General features: G+C 38.2%; 2 protein-coding genes across 2 annotated transcripts; one reads left to right on the top strand and one right to left on the bottom strand.

The window, feature by feature from the left end:
• Positions 1-2912: 2912 nt before the first annotated feature.
• LOC121948988 (kelch-like protein 10) lies at positions 2913-7717 on the bottom strand. The gene is made up of 5 exons (XM_042494575.1): positions 7599-7717; positions 6527-7013; positions 4491-5099; positions 3472-3621; positions 2913-3218 (listed from the first exon to the last, which is right to left on the bottom strand). The coding sequence occupies exons 1-5, from the start codon at positions 7715-7717 to the stop codon at positions 2913-2915; spliced, it is 1671 nt and encodes a 556-aa protein (XP_042350509.1).
• Positions 7718-8962: 1245 nt separating this feature from the next.
• Positions 8963-15176, top strand: LOC121960955 (N-acylethanolamine-hydrolyzing acid amidase-like). The gene is made up of 11 exons (XM_042510864.1): positions 8963-9218; positions 10970-11134; positions 11262-11385; positions 11573-11663; positions 12154-12239; positions 12322-12494; positions 13045-13107; positions 13189-13255; positions 13369-13397; positions 14063-14132; positions 14255-15176. The coding sequence occupies exons 1-11, from the start codon at positions 9040-9042 to the stop codon at positions 14270-14272; spliced, it is 1065 nt and encodes a 354-aa protein (XP_042366798.1). The 5' UTR covers positions 8963-9039; the 3' UTR covers positions 14273-15176.
• Positions 15177-18790: the final 3614 nt, after the last annotated feature.

The raw sequence follows: 18790 nt of genomic DNA, 5'->3' as shown, positions 1-18790 counted from the left end.
AGACTTCTCAAAGACAGCCAGCAGATGTCACTCTTTTGACTGTGACGCTCTATGCTACACGTGCTTTATGGAGTTGAAGCGCACTCTGCTGGACAAATTTGTTTGTACCTGATCTGTTCCGCCTGCCCGAAACGTGCTGTGCAGCGGGCGTGTGGGCAGCTGCGTTGAGNTATATAATCTAAAGACCAATACAATGACACACCTTTGACAAAATAACTTTTATTAAAAACTAAGAGAAAGATGGAAAGACTTCTCAAAGACAGCCAGCAGATGTCACTCTTTTGACTGTGACGCTCTATGCTACACGTGCTTTATGGAGTTGAAGCGCACTCTGCTGGACAAATTTGTCAGTACCTGATCTGTTCCGCCTGCCCGAAACTTTCTGTGCATGCGCATTTTGGACAGCTACTTTGAAGTTTGCAATGTTTTTCAAGCTGAATATAAATAATTAAAGTGAAACATTTTCTGATGGTATATTTATATTGAGCATCCTCTCAAGAAACTAAATATATTTGCAGGATATCAGCACAGGGAAAGTCAAGTCTCCAGGGGTAAAGAAGGAGTACATGGTCATTACCTTCTGTTGAAGATGATAACCAAGTGTTGCACTTATCAGGAGTGCTTGAAACAACACAGAGGAGGATAGGGTTTGCTGATCAGGTGGCGTTCATCATGGATGTGCTTCTGCCAGAGGTGAGACACTTTTTTGATTTGTGGTCTACATATTTTCAATTATATCTCTCACTTTAACACAGTTAGTATCCAGTAGAAATTTATAATGCCATTTGATCATATCAGGTCTTGCCTAGTTGTCACCTCGGGCATGACACAACCTTCTTAGATGTCTGATTTTCACTAAACTGTTGGACATGTGGCTTTAATCACTTCATGACACAGGCAACAGTCCATGCCCTTGCAGCTGTACACTCCGTTTCCCTTGACAAAGCCAAGGAACTGTATAAATGTGTACCAGAGAACGACTGGAAATATGAGTGTTAATTAGAATTTACATAAAAGTTTACAACCCCTGATGTATGTAAATTTCTTAAATTACTTGTTAATCACTTCTTACTGTTTTTTCTCATCAGTGAGAAAGAACTGTTGATTACCTGAGCAAGGAGTTGGCCAAAGAAGCACAACAAAAACTGAAGGACTATAGGGAAAAATCAAGAGTTTTGTTTGTTTGTTTGTTTGTTTGTTTAAAGGTGTAAGAAAATGACAAATAAAGTGACCCAAACAATAGCAAATATTGACGTGCGTTTTTACAGGTATCTTTGGTTTGACAGCTTTTAAAAGTAAGCTAAAACATTTTTGTGTGTTCTTAGCTCACAGTCTCTCCTGTGGATGTGGAGATGGAGGTGCTCATTTTACATTGTATAGGTTGTCATCATTTCCTTTGTAATAATTGAGTTTTATTGTCCAGTCTCAAAAACATATTCTTAGATACACATACCTCACATACCTAATTCCATTTGGTAAACCTCATAAACTGCTTCTTTCCATTTATTCATTTTAGGTGTTTGTGAGCTACAGCCATTTTCTATCATTTATTTTAAAGTATACATTGTAAGTATTCGTAGATGTCTCACGGGGGGTACAGGGGGAGTTTCAAGGATCAGGTTTACTGGAGTTATGAAATGCTGATACCCATATATGGGTTCCATTATCTTCACAACTTTATCCCAGAATGCTGTCAACACTGGAGAGAGCTATACACACCATTCATGTCTCATTTATGTCCACAGTTTCTCCAACAACTAGTTAGAATAGTTTTATAGTTATGTTTCACAATAAAAAACTAATCTGGATTATCCAGGCATTACCTACAGTTTGGTGTATTATTATAAACCTTTTGAACGGTAAATGTTAAATACAGCATTGAAAGCACTTCACTGGTAAGTGTAGAGGGGGGTATAGTCACTCGAATGGAGCTTTAGGCCTGCTGTGCTTTTTTGAACAATGTTTATATAAATGTTTGAATTTGGATTTTTAATTCAGTATGAATCAAACTTAAAATATATGTGATGGGTTCAGCTCATTAGTCAGCCCTCTAATGTGGTGTTAAAAAGTAGACTACTAATAATTGTAATCATTGAGTAGGGGTATTATAGTAGTAAGTTATAATAGGCCTACATTAAACGCAATGTTTGAAATGTTAATGATCCCATGATGTGAAATTTGCAAAATGTATTCAATTGTTCACATTGTAAAACATGTAAAAACTACATTTTGATCATCATGAATATCAACCAAGCTCTGTCCTCGGATGTCCCCTAGACTCAGTGGAGGTGGTGGGAGACAGGAGGATGATGGCTAAGCTGTGATCGATAATGAAGACTGAGTGAAATGAAAATCGACAGTTCATTCGAGGACTAGCTGATGCCACGACATTTTCTGAAGATCCTGATGCAGAAGCTCTTCTATATTTAACTGTACAATTCAAAGTACATTAATTGTAATTAAATGTAATTAACTGTACATGAATTGTATTTCTTTTTAAATCTATTTACCTTTAATTTAACCAGGTGAGTCACTCAGAACAAACTGTTATTTACAGTGGTAGGCTGGCACTGGTGTTACTGGTGTGAGCATTCTTAAAATGTAAATTTGGTATTCTTTGACCTGGACTTAGATGTATTTCCCCATATTTGCATATCTAAGTAATTAATAGGAACAACTACCTTTGAAAAATGGCTCCATTATTGATAAAAGTTGCAGCTGTGAAACAGCTTGCAATGTAACCATTCAGGGCATTTTCATATGTCCACTAAACTGAAAACTGAAAATCTACTATTTGTGGAGACACAGTAAAACTGTTGTTGATGCTTGGTAGACATTTATTTACAGAACAACAGAGATATTAGTAAGGTTCCCCTCCATCACTCCACCTCATCCTCCTCCACTTTGGAGAACTATAGGGAATGACGAGGGGCAGCATACTCAGCCAGGTTGGGAATACCGTCAACCACGCAGCAGCCCAGGGCGGTGCGGGAGACCTCCATGTCACTGACATCAGACCATTTACCAGTGTTGACATCATAGCACTCAACGTCAAAGGTGGAGTTAAAACCCCCAACCACAAAGAGGTGCTCATCAATCACTGCGATTCCGAAGTTACTGCGAGAGTTCAACATGGGGGGACCAGCGTGCCAGGTGTTGGTGTCTGGGTTGTAGACCTCAGCAGTGTGCAGATGGGTGGTTCCATTGAAACCGCCGACCTTTAAGAGAAAAGTTATATATTAAGTTAAGTTTGCTTCTCCTTTTCAGTTCTTGTGTCTCATGCAGCAGACCTAACTGACTACATTTTAATCCACTATTATACTGAAAATGACTTTATTCTGAATTTAAAAAGGGCCACGACAACCCAGAGAGCTGACCCTTAACAGGCAAGAGGCCATGTTTGTGTTGATCTATGGCTATATAACATTAAAAAGATGCCATATTAGTAAAGTTATTATGTATTTTTCTTACTGCCATGAGACGGCCTGCATAGGCGATGACCCCAGCTCCACTGCGCCTTTCGCCCATGTTGCCGATCAGTGTCCACTGGTTGGTCGCTGGGTTATAACATTCAACTGTTGACAGGTATTCATACCCATTAAAGCCACCGCAAATGTACACCTGGAGAAACATGAAGAGCTATGAGTAATCTTTCAAAGACCTCCACTGATGACAAGTTTGCAAAAACATGAATCTAATATCTTGTACAAAATGTGTTTTCTAGACTAATTTTCACATCTTTGATGGAGTAAACCAGCCAGTTACAGATGGATAATGTTGGCTGCCACGCTCTCTCTCAATACTAAACCAGTGTTCCCATTAGTCACTTAGACACAAAATCCATTGGAAAATAGCGTCCAGGTCGAAAAATACCAAAGTTACCCTTTACGGGACCCCCTTTTCTATCATTGAGTAAACTGACGACCCCTTACTAAGTGACATATTTTAGATAGATGAATATTTCCTTGATAAGATGTTTAATATTATATTTAATGCAAGGCAATACAGTACAGAACAACTAATAAACTGCACAATTAACCCAAATGGTAAATGCAATAATTGTAAGAAGATTGTGTAAAACAAGAGGTTTGGATGAATTTTGGGCAGATTATTTCCTGTGAATATTGCATTTCCTAACATTTTAGGAACTTTTAAAAAAACATTATTTTTCTGTGTTATTGCTTTTGTTTAACAGTCAAACACAATTGATAGACTTTTGTTTTATTTATTTAGCTCTTGGTGTTATAACTGCTTCCAGTGCAAGATGAGGCTGTAAAGGCTCTTTATTATAAATAAAATATTCATTGTGCCCTTCTCCTGTAAGAATTTTTTTTTCAAGTTTATATCTTGAATATTAATCAAAACTTTAAAATTAATAATTTCCTTTTGTAAATCTTCAATGCTTAAGAATCAAACTAGAGTATGGAACCTGTTTGCTGTCCCTGTCCTCACACAGAGCTATCACAGAGCTGCTCTATAGCTTCACCCACCTTTCCATGAAGGGTTGCACAGCTGGCGTTTGCCCTCCGCTCATGCATGGGCGCAATTAAAGTCCACTGGTTGGTTCTGGGCTGATAGCGCTCAGCAGTTTGGAGTTGTAGATGTCCGTCATTACCTCCAATGGCATATATGCACCCGTCCATCACAGTTACGCTGACAAAGCAGCGTCTGGAATGCATTGGCGCCACCATCTGCCAGAGGCGTGTGCTTAGGTCAAACCTGTGCACAGAACTCAAGAACTCATTGTTGTCACAGCCGCCGACAGAGTAAACCGATCCATCAAGGAAAACTGTGCCATGGTAGGCCCGGGAGGAGCCATCCTCATTGTTGGTCACACTGACCCAGCAGTCGGCACGGACATCGTACGCCTCGATGCCACTGATTGGATTGCCGTTGCTCCAGCCACCAACAGCTAACAGGATGGCAGGAGGCAGTCGTGGGCGGGCCAGAATAGAGTCAGAGAACCTCTTTGCAGAAACATCAAGTGTGGCCTCCAGGGTCCAGAGGAGAATGGGTCGGAAACAAATGCTTGTCTTCAACAGATTGTTGTTTTTTACGTTGCTTAAGATGTCTCCTGGACTCACTAAAGCCAACCTGGCCTACACAAAGACACAAGGACAGAAGGTGGAATCAAATAGTCTGAAATAGAGTCCAACCAATACTGTGACTTGGCAGATATTATCAGCTGCTTTTAGCTTATCACAGATAGATCATAGCATGGATTTTTTTTTTTGTTAGCATGGATGTAGTAGCCATTTACACTCCAGCCATCCCAATTACATGAGTTTGTTGTGTTCACTTTGTCATCTATGGTGCAGATCCTTGATAGCGCTACCAGACTTTATGTACAGAGAGTGAAACAGAAAGTTGAGCTCACCTCATCAGGATGGTCTGACCGGACTATGAATGTTGACCTTTAAGTAGCAATAAATGGCAGTACAGAAATGCCAAACATACGTTCAAGGTAACTGAGAAACAGTGTTGCAAGTACTTAGTTTGTCCACTAAATAGAACAGACAAATTTGTACACTACTTATCTTGTCTCAATTTAAAAAAAACAACAACAGAGGATTCTTAGCAAAACAAAATTGAATATATCAGATAGATAGATACATAGATAGATAGATAGATAGATATAGATATAGATATATAGATATAGATATAGATATATATAGATAGATAGATAGATATTTTCCGGCGTTAATGTTCAAAGATTTGTTCGATAAGAAAGATCATTTGAAAATGCATTATAAACTAATATACATGTTCATCTAAATCTGTATTTCATGACGTGCCTGTGCTGTAGAAATTCACTCAACTGTCAAGAACATGTCTCTTATATTGAAGGGGAATTGTGTTGCCATCTTGCCATCTCAAAGTCAGAGAATAGTATTTTGAAAAAAGTCATATTATTGTATGTTGAAAAACTTTTTTAAAAAGTCATAGTATTATATGTTTAAAAAAGTGTTAAAAAGCCATAGTATAGTGTATAAAAAAATCATAGTATAGTTGCTGAAATACTGTTTAAAAAAGTCATAGTAAAGTATGACGAAAAAAGTATTTTATGTCAAAAAGTGTTTAAAAAGTCATTACATCATTGAAAAATCACTTAAACGTGTCAAACAAAAAAAGTCGAAAAAATTCATAGTATAATTTGTTGAAAAACTATTTTAAAAAATCATATAATAGTATGTAAAAAAAACAGTTTAAATAAATCCTTGTACCATATGATTCATCAGAAATCATACCATAGGGGGACGTTGAAAGAGTTTTACACAGAGCTCTCACAGTTAAGTATCTATTGATCTTCAATCATTAAGCATTTTACATTTGTAAAGACAAGGATGCCATTTATTGCCTGATCTGGAAAAGGGCTCAGTATGTCCTGGTCTAAGCTTTGATTTTGTCTTAACCTCTATATTTTGGACATGACTTAAAATCACCTGTTGCTGGAGGCCATTAGTATGATGTGACAGATGCAAATCAAAAGCTAGTGTCATGGCGACTGAGAACACCCTACACTTACTCTAGAAAAAAGCATAGCTGTGTATTCTTGGCGTTCCTCATCTGCAAAGGCGATCCAGTGTTGGATTGCTGACAACACCGTCCACTCATTCCTCACATTAAGTTGGTCCTCCTCGAGGATTTTGGCAAGATCCAGCCCGGAGAGCAGCAGGAACTCTTCTGAGGTGGCAACAACCTCCTCAAAGTGAATCAATATGAAAAGGAAGGCCTTGCGTCTCAGCTGGGGGGTGTAACAGCAGTCTGTGAACCACCAGATGCCGATGCAGTTCTGTGGGGTCAGCTGCTTCTCCAGGAAGTCACAGCAGGTTTGTACGATGCCCTCCACATTGAACTGGTCTGCTGCTTGTAACAGCTCCTCTAAGTTCTCCGGTGTCACGAGAACAAAGCCGGTGTAGGCAAACTCTATGATGAGCTTCATCATGTCAGGTGACACATTGGGAATGTCAAAGACCTTTCTGTCTGGGGTTGACCAGTGGGTGAAGAGGGCTCTGTTTAGGGAGGAAAATGAAGGGTTTGAAAATGATTTAATTCATGTTAAGGTTAATTCATTTAAATTCTTTTTGTCAAATCAAATCCTATGAATGCAGTTCTGGTGAAATCTAATCTGTTTCTCCAATTTTTGCATTTAAAACTGTAATAATGATTTTTTTTTTTTTAAGTGTTACGGTTACGATTTAATGTCCCCACATTTCAATCTCAAGTGACACTACCAGTGCACGTATTGGGCTATGTATGTGTTGGTTTTTGCAGCAAAGAAAGAAAACTGGGACAACTCTTATGTATGGGTCATGACAGTTGCAAAAATAAGACTACTAAAGTTAGTCAGCAACACATAAATGCCCTGACACACCAAACTAATGTTCAGCCGCTAGTCAATGTTGGGAAAATAGGAAACACGAGATGTAACTTTAGAGACCTTTTAACCTTCAGTTGGTGTTGATTTTACATTGATAACGAGGTAAAACATAATAACTGCTAATGTTTTAACTCTTCACTGCAAAGCATGCTGCTGTTTTTCTGCTTATCTAAAGAGTGTTAATGAAGCAGCTGTTTAAACCACACAACTAACTCACTTGAAATACGGACTGGAGCTGCAAAGGACGATCTTGTGTGCGTGAAATTCAACGCCGTCCACTCTGATCACCACGTCACAAAGCTGTTGGTCCAGACGGAGCTTATTATACACCGACATTTCCATTCTACAGTATGAGGGCTTTAAGTCTTTATATCTTGGGTGCAGATTTGTCTTGTGACTTTCAAACAGTGTCTGGTTCTAAATGAAACTTCTGAACACAGGTCATGACAGGATTCTAGAACAGATCATCATGACATCACAGAATCTTGTCATTCACCATTCAAATCACAACTTGAAAAAAATGCAGTAATATATGTGGTTTTCTGCTTTTATGACTGTTTTCTGAAGTACACATTACTCTGAGTAGATTCCGCTTGCTGTTTGTAATTCCCAGTGGAGGATTTACAGATGTGACTCTGTTTTGTGCAGCTGATAATCCAAAAACCAATCTGCAACCTCCCAGGGTGAAACATTCAATTCACTTCACTTTATATGTTACATTAAATCATCAGAATATGATCTCAGTAACCTAATATATATAATATTTATCAGCTCCGCTCACATTCGGCAGGGTCAGTAATGAGCAATTTCAATTCTCAGGCTAAGGCAGGATTATCATTAACTCTTTGAAACCGAGATCAACATCAGTATTGTGTTCAGACGTCTTTCACAAGATATGTAACCCTCTGAAACATCAGCAAATTGGTCTGATTTCTTTGGGGGAAAAGGCCAATTACCAGTTTGCAAGAAATAACCCCCAAATTGCAAGAAATTAGTGCAAAAGTGACAAGAAATTGATCTGAAAAGTACTTTTAAAAACACTGAGGTTGTTAGAAAATTATTTCTAAAAATATGCAAATAATTCCAAATAACTATATTTTTATTCATTAGAATCTTATATTTTTAAATTATGTGAAAGAATGAAAATGTGTACTTTTGCGTTATTACAAGAGAAATTGTATCTTCTTATAATAAGAAGAAAGTTTCCCTTTAAAATAAATGTTTGTATGATGTAGGCCTAATAACAAGAAAATATATTGTTATAACATGGAAATATCTTGTTTAAAGTGTGAAGCAACTTGTTATAACAATAATAATTCTCACATCATTACTTGATAGGCTACTGATCAAGGTTTTTTTTTAAATTTATTTTGATAAAAAGATAAATAGATGAATAAATAAATAAATTAGGTTATTTTTGTTGTTTTGTTTTGGTCTGTCTTGGCAGCTTCCTTATTTTGGGTATAAAGTGTTGACTTCTTTCTGTAGTTTTACACAGCCCAAGTATTTTTGTGTCTTTTATCATCGTTATCCTTACGACCAGCTCTTATTCTGAAAAACTCCTATCGGAAGTCCCGCTCTCGTTGTCGTCTGCAGACCACAGGCCAGTCTCCGCAGTCAGTACCAGCCTGCGGCTTCCTCGGGCTGGACCGGTCACGATGGTGCGGGCTGCGATGCTGCTGCTCGGATGGCTCGGACTCGTTGTGTCGTGCCGGGCGCAGTTTGCTCCCCCGACCCTGAACATCAGCCTGGACGAAGACCCAGAAGTGCGCTGGATGCCTCTAACCAAAGTCTTTGACGTAGAGTATCTGAAGAAAGCTGCTGCAGAGGTCATTGAGTGAGTTTTCAGGGGATCTTTTTTCGCATTCAGTGTTTTTAAACGTGACTAATACTTATGTTAAATTGTAGTAAGTAATATTTTAAAGATTTTATTTCCATAAGGTATTCGTCACTATGTAATGGTGCGTTTATCAGATGTTGCGTAAGTTAGATTAGTTAGGAGTAGTGCATAGCTAACGTGATGTTAAGTGATTCTTAAATATGCAATTTAAAGTAGAATTATAAGGGCTTAAATATAAACATTCGTAGATAACTATCAACCCACTGATGGCATGGTTTCACTTTCTATTAACCACATTTTCAGTGGCGGTAAAAAATCAAAAAACAAAACTGAACTGTAAGGTGAAGTCAGGAAATGTGACATGTGGTAAAATGGGACAAATAAGCTTTGGTTCTTAAATATTTTAGCAATCAGTCACTGAACATGTTATTGTATTGTCTTCATTTTCATTGATCTGAGATGGCAAGTATGGGTACACCAAAGATTAAAAAACCCACTGGTCCTAGAACTTTTGTTGGTCCTGGTTTTTACTAATGTCGGTAATAAGAGTAGTCTACTGCAGCATAATACAGGTGTAACAACAAAACTGGTTTTAGGTTGTTGCATCATAGGAAGTCTTTGAGTTTTTATCAAAATATTTTTTCAGTAAACCTCAGACTTTTGAGAAAGGTGATAATCTTAAGTGATATCAGCATGTCTACCAGGTGCCATAAATTAATGACCTAGGCTATTGTATGCCACTCATGTCATATTTCAGCCATTTGTTTTTTGTATTTTTGTTAGATAAAAATATTAAATATGCTGATGTCGCAAATCCATGTCAACAACAATAGATCAGAAGTAGCCATACTTGTTACACAAATGCAGGTGTACAAACATGTCCGTTGGCAGTAAGAAAACAGTCAGCAAAAGAACAGGGAAGCATGGCAGAAAAGTTGGGCAATCTTAATTTAATTAATAGCCACAAGTTAAATTAATGATTCAATGAATCAGTGCACTGATGAATGGATTTAACCATTTAAAAAAACAAAAAAACATAGCCGTCCCACTTGACCGTACCATCTATCCCATTTTACCTCAACATTTCATTGGAGTGAGGTCAAGGTTTTCGATGTGTTTGAAGGTTCAAAGTTTCTTAATTATTTGACTTATTATCATATTTTCTACATAGAGATCTAGCAGAGAACCGTAACAAGTTCTTAAAGTAACAGTCAAGTTAGTACTCACAGTAGGGTTGCAGTGACATGTTCTGGTTTTAAGGTATATCGTGATTTGAAAGTTTTCATTCAATGTACATTTGTTTAACATGATAGTGACTAAAAAATGCAACTGGACAGAGAGTGTCACCTGTATGCTTTCATTAAATTAATGGTTTGATGTCTAAATTATAGTGATTAAGATTTGTTCAACCAAAACACCCTTCTGTATTCATTTCTTTAAGGGTCATTTTGACTCATAATAATAATTATAATTATGCAGTACCATGATAAAGTGAAACGCAATATTTTCTGACACAGTTTTAGGTAGTTCTTTTGGTAATCTACCAAAAAATATCCCAAATTACCTGACTTCACCCTTATTAACAGGGACATAACCACAAATAGCTAGCTTTGTTAGGTTTTGAACAGATTAACATTATGTAAGCCTTGGATCAGCAAGCGAACTAACTTCTGGGTTAATGAGCGCTGTGTTTTTGTGCATATCTCCTAGTAGTCGTAATAACACGGCCTTGGTTTTATGTTTATCAGCTCTACAGTTCCTAAATGGGTGCATAGAGCAGTTATACCTATTGTAACGGCCTTGGAAAAGTATGTTCCTCAGCCTTATGCGGGGGAGATCCGCGGCCTGGCCACACACATGGGAGGAAGCATCGCAGATGTCATCATTCTCAACTTTGCCTATGAAATATCAGCGTATGTATGTTTTTAAGTCTAATTACACATTTATGTGTACAATGCAGAGGCACACATTGTCTAACAAGTAAGCAGGATGAAGGTGAAAGTCCTCTCATGCATGCAAACAAACTTTATGCATTCCTAGATTTTGCACTAGCATCGTAGCTCAGGACAAAAATGGGCACGTGTACCATGGCAGGAACCTTGATTATCCGCATCCTGTTCTGAGGAATCTGACTATCAACGTAAATTTCCTCAAGAACGGAGAGGTACAGTATGTATTCATAGAATTTGAAAACAAAACTCTTGTACCTCCTGAAGTTTCACCAACATTTTGTTTTTAAAACCAGAATCACCAATCAGTTGGTAAATTTTGGTAGTTGCAAAATAAAAGACCTTAAATGATGATGGCTGAGGATAACATCTCATCATTGTTTACTTGACACATCCATTCAGGTGGCGTACAGTGGAACTTCATTTGCTGGCTATGTTGCCCTGTGGACGGGACAGAGTCCTAAAAAGTTTACCGTCTCTGGCGACCAGCGAGGTGAGACCACACTTCTCCAAAGCAATCAAGTTTATAAAAACATTTTTATAAATTGGGCACAAATGTTCAAGTCGACTCACGGATGAGCTGATTAGATTTTGGTGGTAGATTCTGTTGTTCAAAGGTCAAGGTCAATGTGACCTTGCATCCGTCTCATTTTACACAGTATCTGAGAAGGGAGTTTGAGGGAGTTGTTCTTCAAATTTGGCACAAACGTCCACTTGGACTCAAGAATAAACTGATTAGAATCTGGTGGTCGAAGGCCAAGGTCATGGTGACCTTATACAACATGTTTTTGGCCATAACTCAAGAACCTTGGGTGCCCACCTTAAACTGTGCACTTAGTATAGATCTTCTTTATGTTATGTTATGTTATGTTATGTCCATATTTTCATGAACATGGATATAAACGGTAAGTACAACTTGACTGGTGCCTGAAGGCATACAACTGTGTGTCGGTATATCTTTATTTTTGGTTTGTGTTTATTAGGCAGTGAACATTGGTGGAACTGGTGGAAAAATGTGGTTTCAGCCTTCCTTTTTCGGAGATCCCCAGTCAGCTGGCTGGTGAGGGAGGTGAGTAATGAGGAAGTTAATATAATTAAAATGTTTACTGTTTGAGGAAGTGAAACTTTTACTAACTGTGTGCAATCAACAGACACTGGAGGAAGCAGAAGACTTTCAGGATGCAGTCATGCGTCTCTCCAAAATACCCATCATCACTGGGGTTTATTACATCGTGGGTGGGGTGCGAGCAGGGGAAGGGGCTGTCATCACCAGAGACAGAACAGGTCCCGCTGATATCTGGCCGCTGGATCCTGTGAACGGAGGGTAGGCAAAATAGAGTATCTGGTATATAACCCTTTGAAACTTGAGAAAATTGGCTTTATTTCTTTTTTAAAAATGTGGGAAGAAGGCAGTGAGCAATGAAAGAAGAAATTACCCCCAAAATTTTAAAGGAATAATACATGAAAATTACCTGAAACTTGTAAAAAAAAGAAAGAAAAGTAAAGTTTATAAAAACAAAGCAAATAAGACTTGAAAAAATTGCTTAAAAATATGCTAATTCCGTTGCATAATTTTAAATATGCATTTCTCGTAATTTGATTTTTTACTCAGCTTTTTCTGTTTTGCCTAGCCTTTTTCAAAATCATTTTCTAAATCTACAAATTTCTTGCAATTGGTGACACATTTCTTACTAAGTTGATCACTGCCTTTTATCCCATGTTTTTGAAGAATCACACCAGTTTGCCCAAAGGTTTAAATACTTGTGAAAGGCATCTGAGAGCAGTGTGAGAAAAATGATGTCGCTCTAGGTTTCAAATAGTTAGTTTGACTGCAGAACTAAACCCAAACATTAAATGGCGTGTTTCTGTTTTAGATGGTACAGAGTGGAGACGAACTTTGACCACTGGCTCCCTCCCCCCGCCAGGGATCATCGCAGGCGAGTCATCCCACGTGGTGAATACTTCCACAATATTGCTGCGGTTACTTTTGTTATGTAGTCATGTGTTTTGTCTTTTAGAGAGGCAGCAAACAATGCACTAAATGCTACTGGCCAAGATCACATCAACATGGAGACACTTTATCAGGCAAGCATGAACTCATTAATCAATATTTTAGGGGACCTAAGAGACATTATACAAATGCACATTTTGAAAGTTGGAACCAGTGTATGGGTTTCTAACAGAATGTTGCCCTACAGGTTCTGTCGCTCTTTCCAGTGTGTAATGGGTAAGGAGAACATTGTCTGTTCATTATTCTCTCATTCGTGTTTCGGGGAATCACATGACTGTTCATGTTGCTAATATGGGGCAGCAGTTTGCATACCAGTTCCTGGTCTCTCTGCCCCACCTCAGCAGTAATGTCAATTGGCCTTTGTTTGACAGTAACACTTCAGCACATAGCTGAGTTTCAGTCAAACCAGTGAAGGTTTAACGTTTTCAATTGAATTCACTTCAACTTTGTTTATAAAGCCCAATACACAAATCACAGTTTGCCTCGGAGGGCTTTACAACATGCATAAACATGATCTGAAGAAACCAGCAAGACAAGGGAGCACAAAGGCTCCAGAAAAGAAGCTGGGTTAGTGATATGCAGTAATAGGACATGAATGTGTGCAAATGAAGAAGTTCAGTGTATCATAGGAAGTCCCCCAGCAGACTGGGCCTATACCAGTCTCACTGGGAGCTGGTCCAACGAAAGCCTGAGCCAGCCTTAACTATAAGCTTTATCAAAGAGGACAGCCTTAAGTCAACTCTTAAATGTGGAAACAGTGTCAGCATTTTTTGAGTGCACAAGTTATTTATATGCTTGTTATTTACAGTTATATTTTTATGGACCACAGTTTGTTTTAAAAGGTTATGCATTGATATTTTATTTTGTGTGGTAATACGCAGACATACAGTGTATACAACAGTAATGAGTGCAGCAGCCCCAGAGAAGTACAACACCCTCGTCAGGCCACAGGTAACTACATACAGTACCTCATGACTACATCTTAAATACACTTAAAATTATACAAATTGAAGGGGTGATGTGTCAGTCAAAATGAGATCCTCTATCACTTACTTCTCTTAATCTCTTTCAAGGGCTGCTCTCCGCTCTGAGAGGCCTCGAGGAGTCAACAACTCAAAGGCTTTTACTGCAGAAATGCCCTGCGTGTCTTAACTTGACAACATGGTTACGTACTGATTCATGATCATGAGGAGATTGTATTATCATACGATTAGAAGGGAATTGGGCTCAAGCATTTTCAGGGTGACAATGCTTTCTTTCCTCTAATAACAAAAAATGCAATAAATGTTGTCACCTTTTGTATTTGCACTTCATATGTCAAGCTTTATAAAATTTTGGTTACCGCTGAAATCTTCACTATACCTGACAGTAGAACATGAGACAGAAAATCTCTCACGTACGTGTGAAAAAATAAAGTGAAAACTCATCTCCAGATTTGCTGATTTTGAATGTTTGTGATAAATCTAATGTGTTGAGAAAGTTTTTTACCGTAGTGTGTACCTCTGATTGCTCAGTTCAGGGTTTTTTGTTTGTTTTGTTCAGTTTTTGTTTGTTTTTTTGCTGTTCAAATTATTTTTAAATGTGGTCTTGATCAGATTGTAGTGTGCACTGGGGTGCATACCAAGTCTCTTAGTTGGCATTTCCTCACTCCCTGCTTGAACCAGAAGTTGTTCCAGAGTGTATGGATGGCACAGAAACAGTACAAGTGCCCCCAAAGGAATGCACCAAAACACATGCACACATGACACAAAAGGGCGATTTATTATTTTGGCCATTAATAAATATACGTGGCTGGTGGATTTTTTCATCTGCCAGTCCCTTCGGTGAATCATAAAATGAATTACGTCCATTGACTGTGATGATAAATGCAATGTCGCATTATAGTCATTGTCCATGTGCTTCCTAAATATAGTGTGTGCAGCTATTAATATGTCTCATTGTAAATGATCAAACTTAATGCCTCTTTGATAATAAAAAAATGCTTTTAATAATAAACAAGTGTGTTTATATATGGGGGTAGGGTTTATATTGAGTCTCCATGAAATAAACCAATAAATAAAATTATTATGTAAAGGCTGTGGGCAATGACAGGCAAGCAAATTACTCTTGAATGAAAACACTAAGATGTACCCTGATGCAGGCGACTCAGTGGGAAAGGTGTGTATTAATATTCCCCCCACTCAAGGCTTAAAAATGCAGAAAATAAACCTCAAACAGAACAGCAAGTGGTCTCAAAATAGCCTAAAAAATAGAGTTTCTGCCTGCAAAATCACAAGAGGTCTGCATTGGATGGAGAAAGGATCAGAGCGTCCTGGGGAAGGATTGCCTCGCCTTTCTTAACCCCCTCAGAAAGGATGTCGTCACACCCTAATTGGCCCAAAGGGGAAAATGCACCGAGCTGCTCTCAATTCTTTAATTAAGACTCAGAGCTCACACACTGCACAACAGGTGCTCTGAATAACCCTCTAATCAACTCAGGGGAACTGTGACGTCCAGCTACAATGAATTGGAACAATAGATAGCCTTTATTGTCCCAAGGGGAAATCTGTTTTCACACACTGTACCATTACATAAACAGTATATATAAACACCACATGAACACACGAACATGCATAATATTAATACCCTGCTCACAGTACCACAAGGGAAATGATAGCAAGAACCAATGAATGAGGGACTGCTACACATTAATGTGTACATCCAGGGCTCCCACGGTCAAGGAAAATCTGGAAAAGACATGGAATTTCAGAATTACTGTTTCCAGGTCTGGAAAAGTCATGAAATTAGCAAAAAACAAAAACAAAACATCATTGAAAGTTATAGAAAAATCATAGAAATGTGTTGTGTGTATTAGATTATATGAAATTAATGTAACATAATTAATTTGTTGTCTGTACTGATGACATAACATAGCTTTAGTGTGTGGTGGCTGTTTTGGTTGTTTTTGTTTAATTGTTTATCACGAAAGTTTCTCTATTTTCTCCCTGCGTTCTGGTAGGCATGTTTCTTTAAAAAGCTTGATTTTTTTTCTTCTTTTTTATTTTATTTTCATCTTTTTGTCCATTTTTATAGAAAATGCACATTTTGGCAAGTTTTCTTCTTTTTTCCCTAACGTTTGGCATTTTTTATAGAAAATTTAAAATTTGGGATTTTTTTTGTGTTTTAAATTTTGTGGTGACTTTTACAGAAAATGTAAATGTTTTCATGTTTGTTTGTTTTTTTCATTACATTTTTGAAAGGCAGGTTTTCTTTAAAAATCACCAAAATGACACCATTTCTGACAGCCTTGTCATTATTGGCAAACAGAGATTTTGTATGCAAAGTAGATGTATTTTTAATAGACTTGAGTATTTCATATGAAGAGTCCAGTGACGCTTTTGCATCCTGCAATCTGCTGGCTGACAGTGTGTAATGCAGCTGTGAGCAGGACTCCTGCTGTGTGCACACAGAGGCAGCAGAGGGCAGTGTTGCTCCCTTTTTTGTCCGCTGAACTTTAGAAGGCACTGAAAGGTCGTCAATGGTTATTCCACATTTTCCCCAGAGTCTCATCCACAGATGGTTACTGCATGAGAAAGTCTGACAGTATGTGAACTGGGCTCATCAGGGCCACAATATGATGTGATGCATCAAAAAGAACAGCCAGTCGCTTTGAGAGCCAAACTCTGTAACCCAGTTTGTGACAAACCCCAGGTTGAGGCATTACATTAGTGTCAGCTCATCATTACATGTCTTCAACGGACTGAATTAAGTATTTTACAGCAGTGGTTCCCAACTGGTGGGTTGTGGTCCAAAAGTGGGTCAAGGGTCCATTCTGAATGGACAGGGCAGCACAAGACTTTTATTTTGAAGGTCATTTTTTTACAGTTAGAGTTTTTGTTTTCTAGAACAGTAACTATTTTATTGTCCTGATCTGATGGTGTTACGTGGCCTGTTTTTGTGTTTGTTTGTTTGTTTTTACAGAAATAAGAATTTGCCTAAGGGACTACTCTTTATTTATCAGAAGAGGAGGCTGTTGGTTTTTTGTTTGCTTGTTTGTTTATGTTTTTTTTTTTTTTTTAAACCTCCCTTAAGCCACAAACATTTTTCCTTGAGCCTCCTCAAATCACTTCGGGGAATGCATGGTGAGGGTGTCCTGCATGATATGTTCAAGGACAGTCAGACATTTGAAAATCCAATTTAACCTGTTTTCACAGTTTCTGGCTGTAATAAATGGTGTCATTTTGGTGATTATTTTTTTGGCAGGCCTGCAGGGTTGAAAGGCATGTTTTCTTCTAGAATGTCAAAGAAATTTCTGAGTAAAAAAAAGACAGATTGCAATTAAAAAAAACATTAAAATAAAGAAAATTGAGAAGAAAAAAAAACAAAAATCTTAATAAAATCACCCAGAATTACGCAAGGAAAAATGCCAAAAAATTTAAGAGAAAAAAACAACAACAATTTTTTCCCCCTTTAGAGGACCATGCTAAGCCCTCAATGTCCTTAAACCCTAGAAACGCACCTGGTTTTAAGTAATTGCACTTTATACTTGCAAATTGTTTTTTTTCATCATGTTTTAAATCCAACATGTTATTTACATTTTGTCAAATAAAATTTAATACGTGATCATTTCTCTATGTATGGACCTTGAACTAATGACTAAGGAGAAATCTGGATCCAGTGGCTGGACCATTTGGAAACCACAGTTTTACAGCAGCAGCTGTCTGTAGGTCCTCAGAAGGCTGCTTGTAAACCAGTCTCAAAGCATGCCAAACTTCTGCCGTCTCACCATCAAACTTGTGAGTCCTTCTGCTTCAACAAAGCAGTAAGTGTCAAACGGCTCTCACTGTGTGAGAGACGGAGCAGATAACCACCGAATGCCACGACTGCTTCTGAGCCACCGAGAACCAGATCGGAATCAACGATAAGACAGAGCTGGATTCCACATCTGAAAAGTCAAACTGTATGTTAGTGATGCCATCGCTTGGCATCATGTTGTGTGATGTGCCACCGTGGAGATTATCCCCCACAGAAATACATTTCTGTTGTGATGTGAAGAACGGTGCACAGAAATGTCGGTTGGACCAGACTTTGTTGTGGGTGGTTTTTGAATTTCCAAAATGTGGATCAGGCTCTTGGTTTTAAGCCAGTTTCTGATTCAGAGGCGAAGCGGCTGTATTTGAAGTGATGAAGCGATGATGCAGATATAATTTGACAGCCGCTGTGAGGGGAGGCTGACCCTGAACATTGGTGTCTTCTATTCAGGACTGTCCAACACCCACCCTCACTCTGTCCTCTGCTCTGCGGCTGCTTGGTAGGGATCAGATAAGCGAAGGGAACAGAGCTCCGTCTATGGGGAGGAATGAAAAGGGGACAACAGAGTTCTGGAAAGCCCAGATGTCATCTGATGCCTGGAATGCCCTGTGATGGTTTTCTTCTGATTTGTCCTGAAACAAACCCACACTGGGATGAAAAGGTGGATCCAGACATGTTCTCATCTCCATTTTTACAATATGTCATCAGAGTTAAAAGTTCTCTTTGTGGGATAACTTTTATGATGAACACGAGTATATTCAAACAACATGCCTTCTTTCTGTAGTGCACTTATTTGTAAAGTCGCAGTCAAATACAAG

The sequence above is a fragment of the Plectropomus leopardus genome, chromosome 2, assembly GCF_008729295.1.
Source record: "Plectropomus leopardus isolate mb chromosome 2, YSFRI_Pleo_2.0, whole genome shotgun sequence".
Lineage (NCBI taxonomy): Eukaryota > Metazoa > Chordata > Actinopteri > Perciformes > Serranidae > Plectropomus > Plectropomus leopardus.
Note: the sequence above shows the minus strand (reverse complement) of the source record. Positions and strands in the feature narration are given on the sequence as shown.

Excerpts from the sequence above, each read along its gene's own strand:
- LOC121948988 (XM_042494575.1), bottom strand. The coding sequence starts at position 7,717 with ATGTCGGTGTATAATAAGCTCCGTCTGGACCAACAGCTTTGTGACGTG. Across the intron at positions 5,100-6,526 it reads CAGCTATGCTTTTTTCTAGA|GCCAGGTTGGCTTTAGTGAG; the intron begins GTAAGTGTAGGG and ends GTCTTTGTGTAG. Across the intron at positions 3,219-3,471 it reads ATGCAGGCCGTCTCATGGCA|GTCGGCGGTTTCAATGGAAC; the intron begins GTAAGAAAAATA and ends TTTCTCTTAAAG.
- LOC121960955 (XM_042510864.1), top strand. The coding sequence starts at position 9,040 with ATGGTGCGGGCTGCGATGCTGCTGCTCGGATGGCTCGGACTCGTTGTG. Across the intron at positions 11,664-12,153 it reads CGTCTCTGGCGACCAGCGAG|GCAGTGAACATTGGTGGAAC; the intron begins GTGAGACCACAC and ends TGTGTTTATTAG. Across the intron at positions 12,495-13,044 it reads CTGGATCCTGTGAACGGAGG|ATGGTACAGAGTGGAGACGA; the intron begins GTAGGCAAAATA and ends TTTCTGTTTTAG.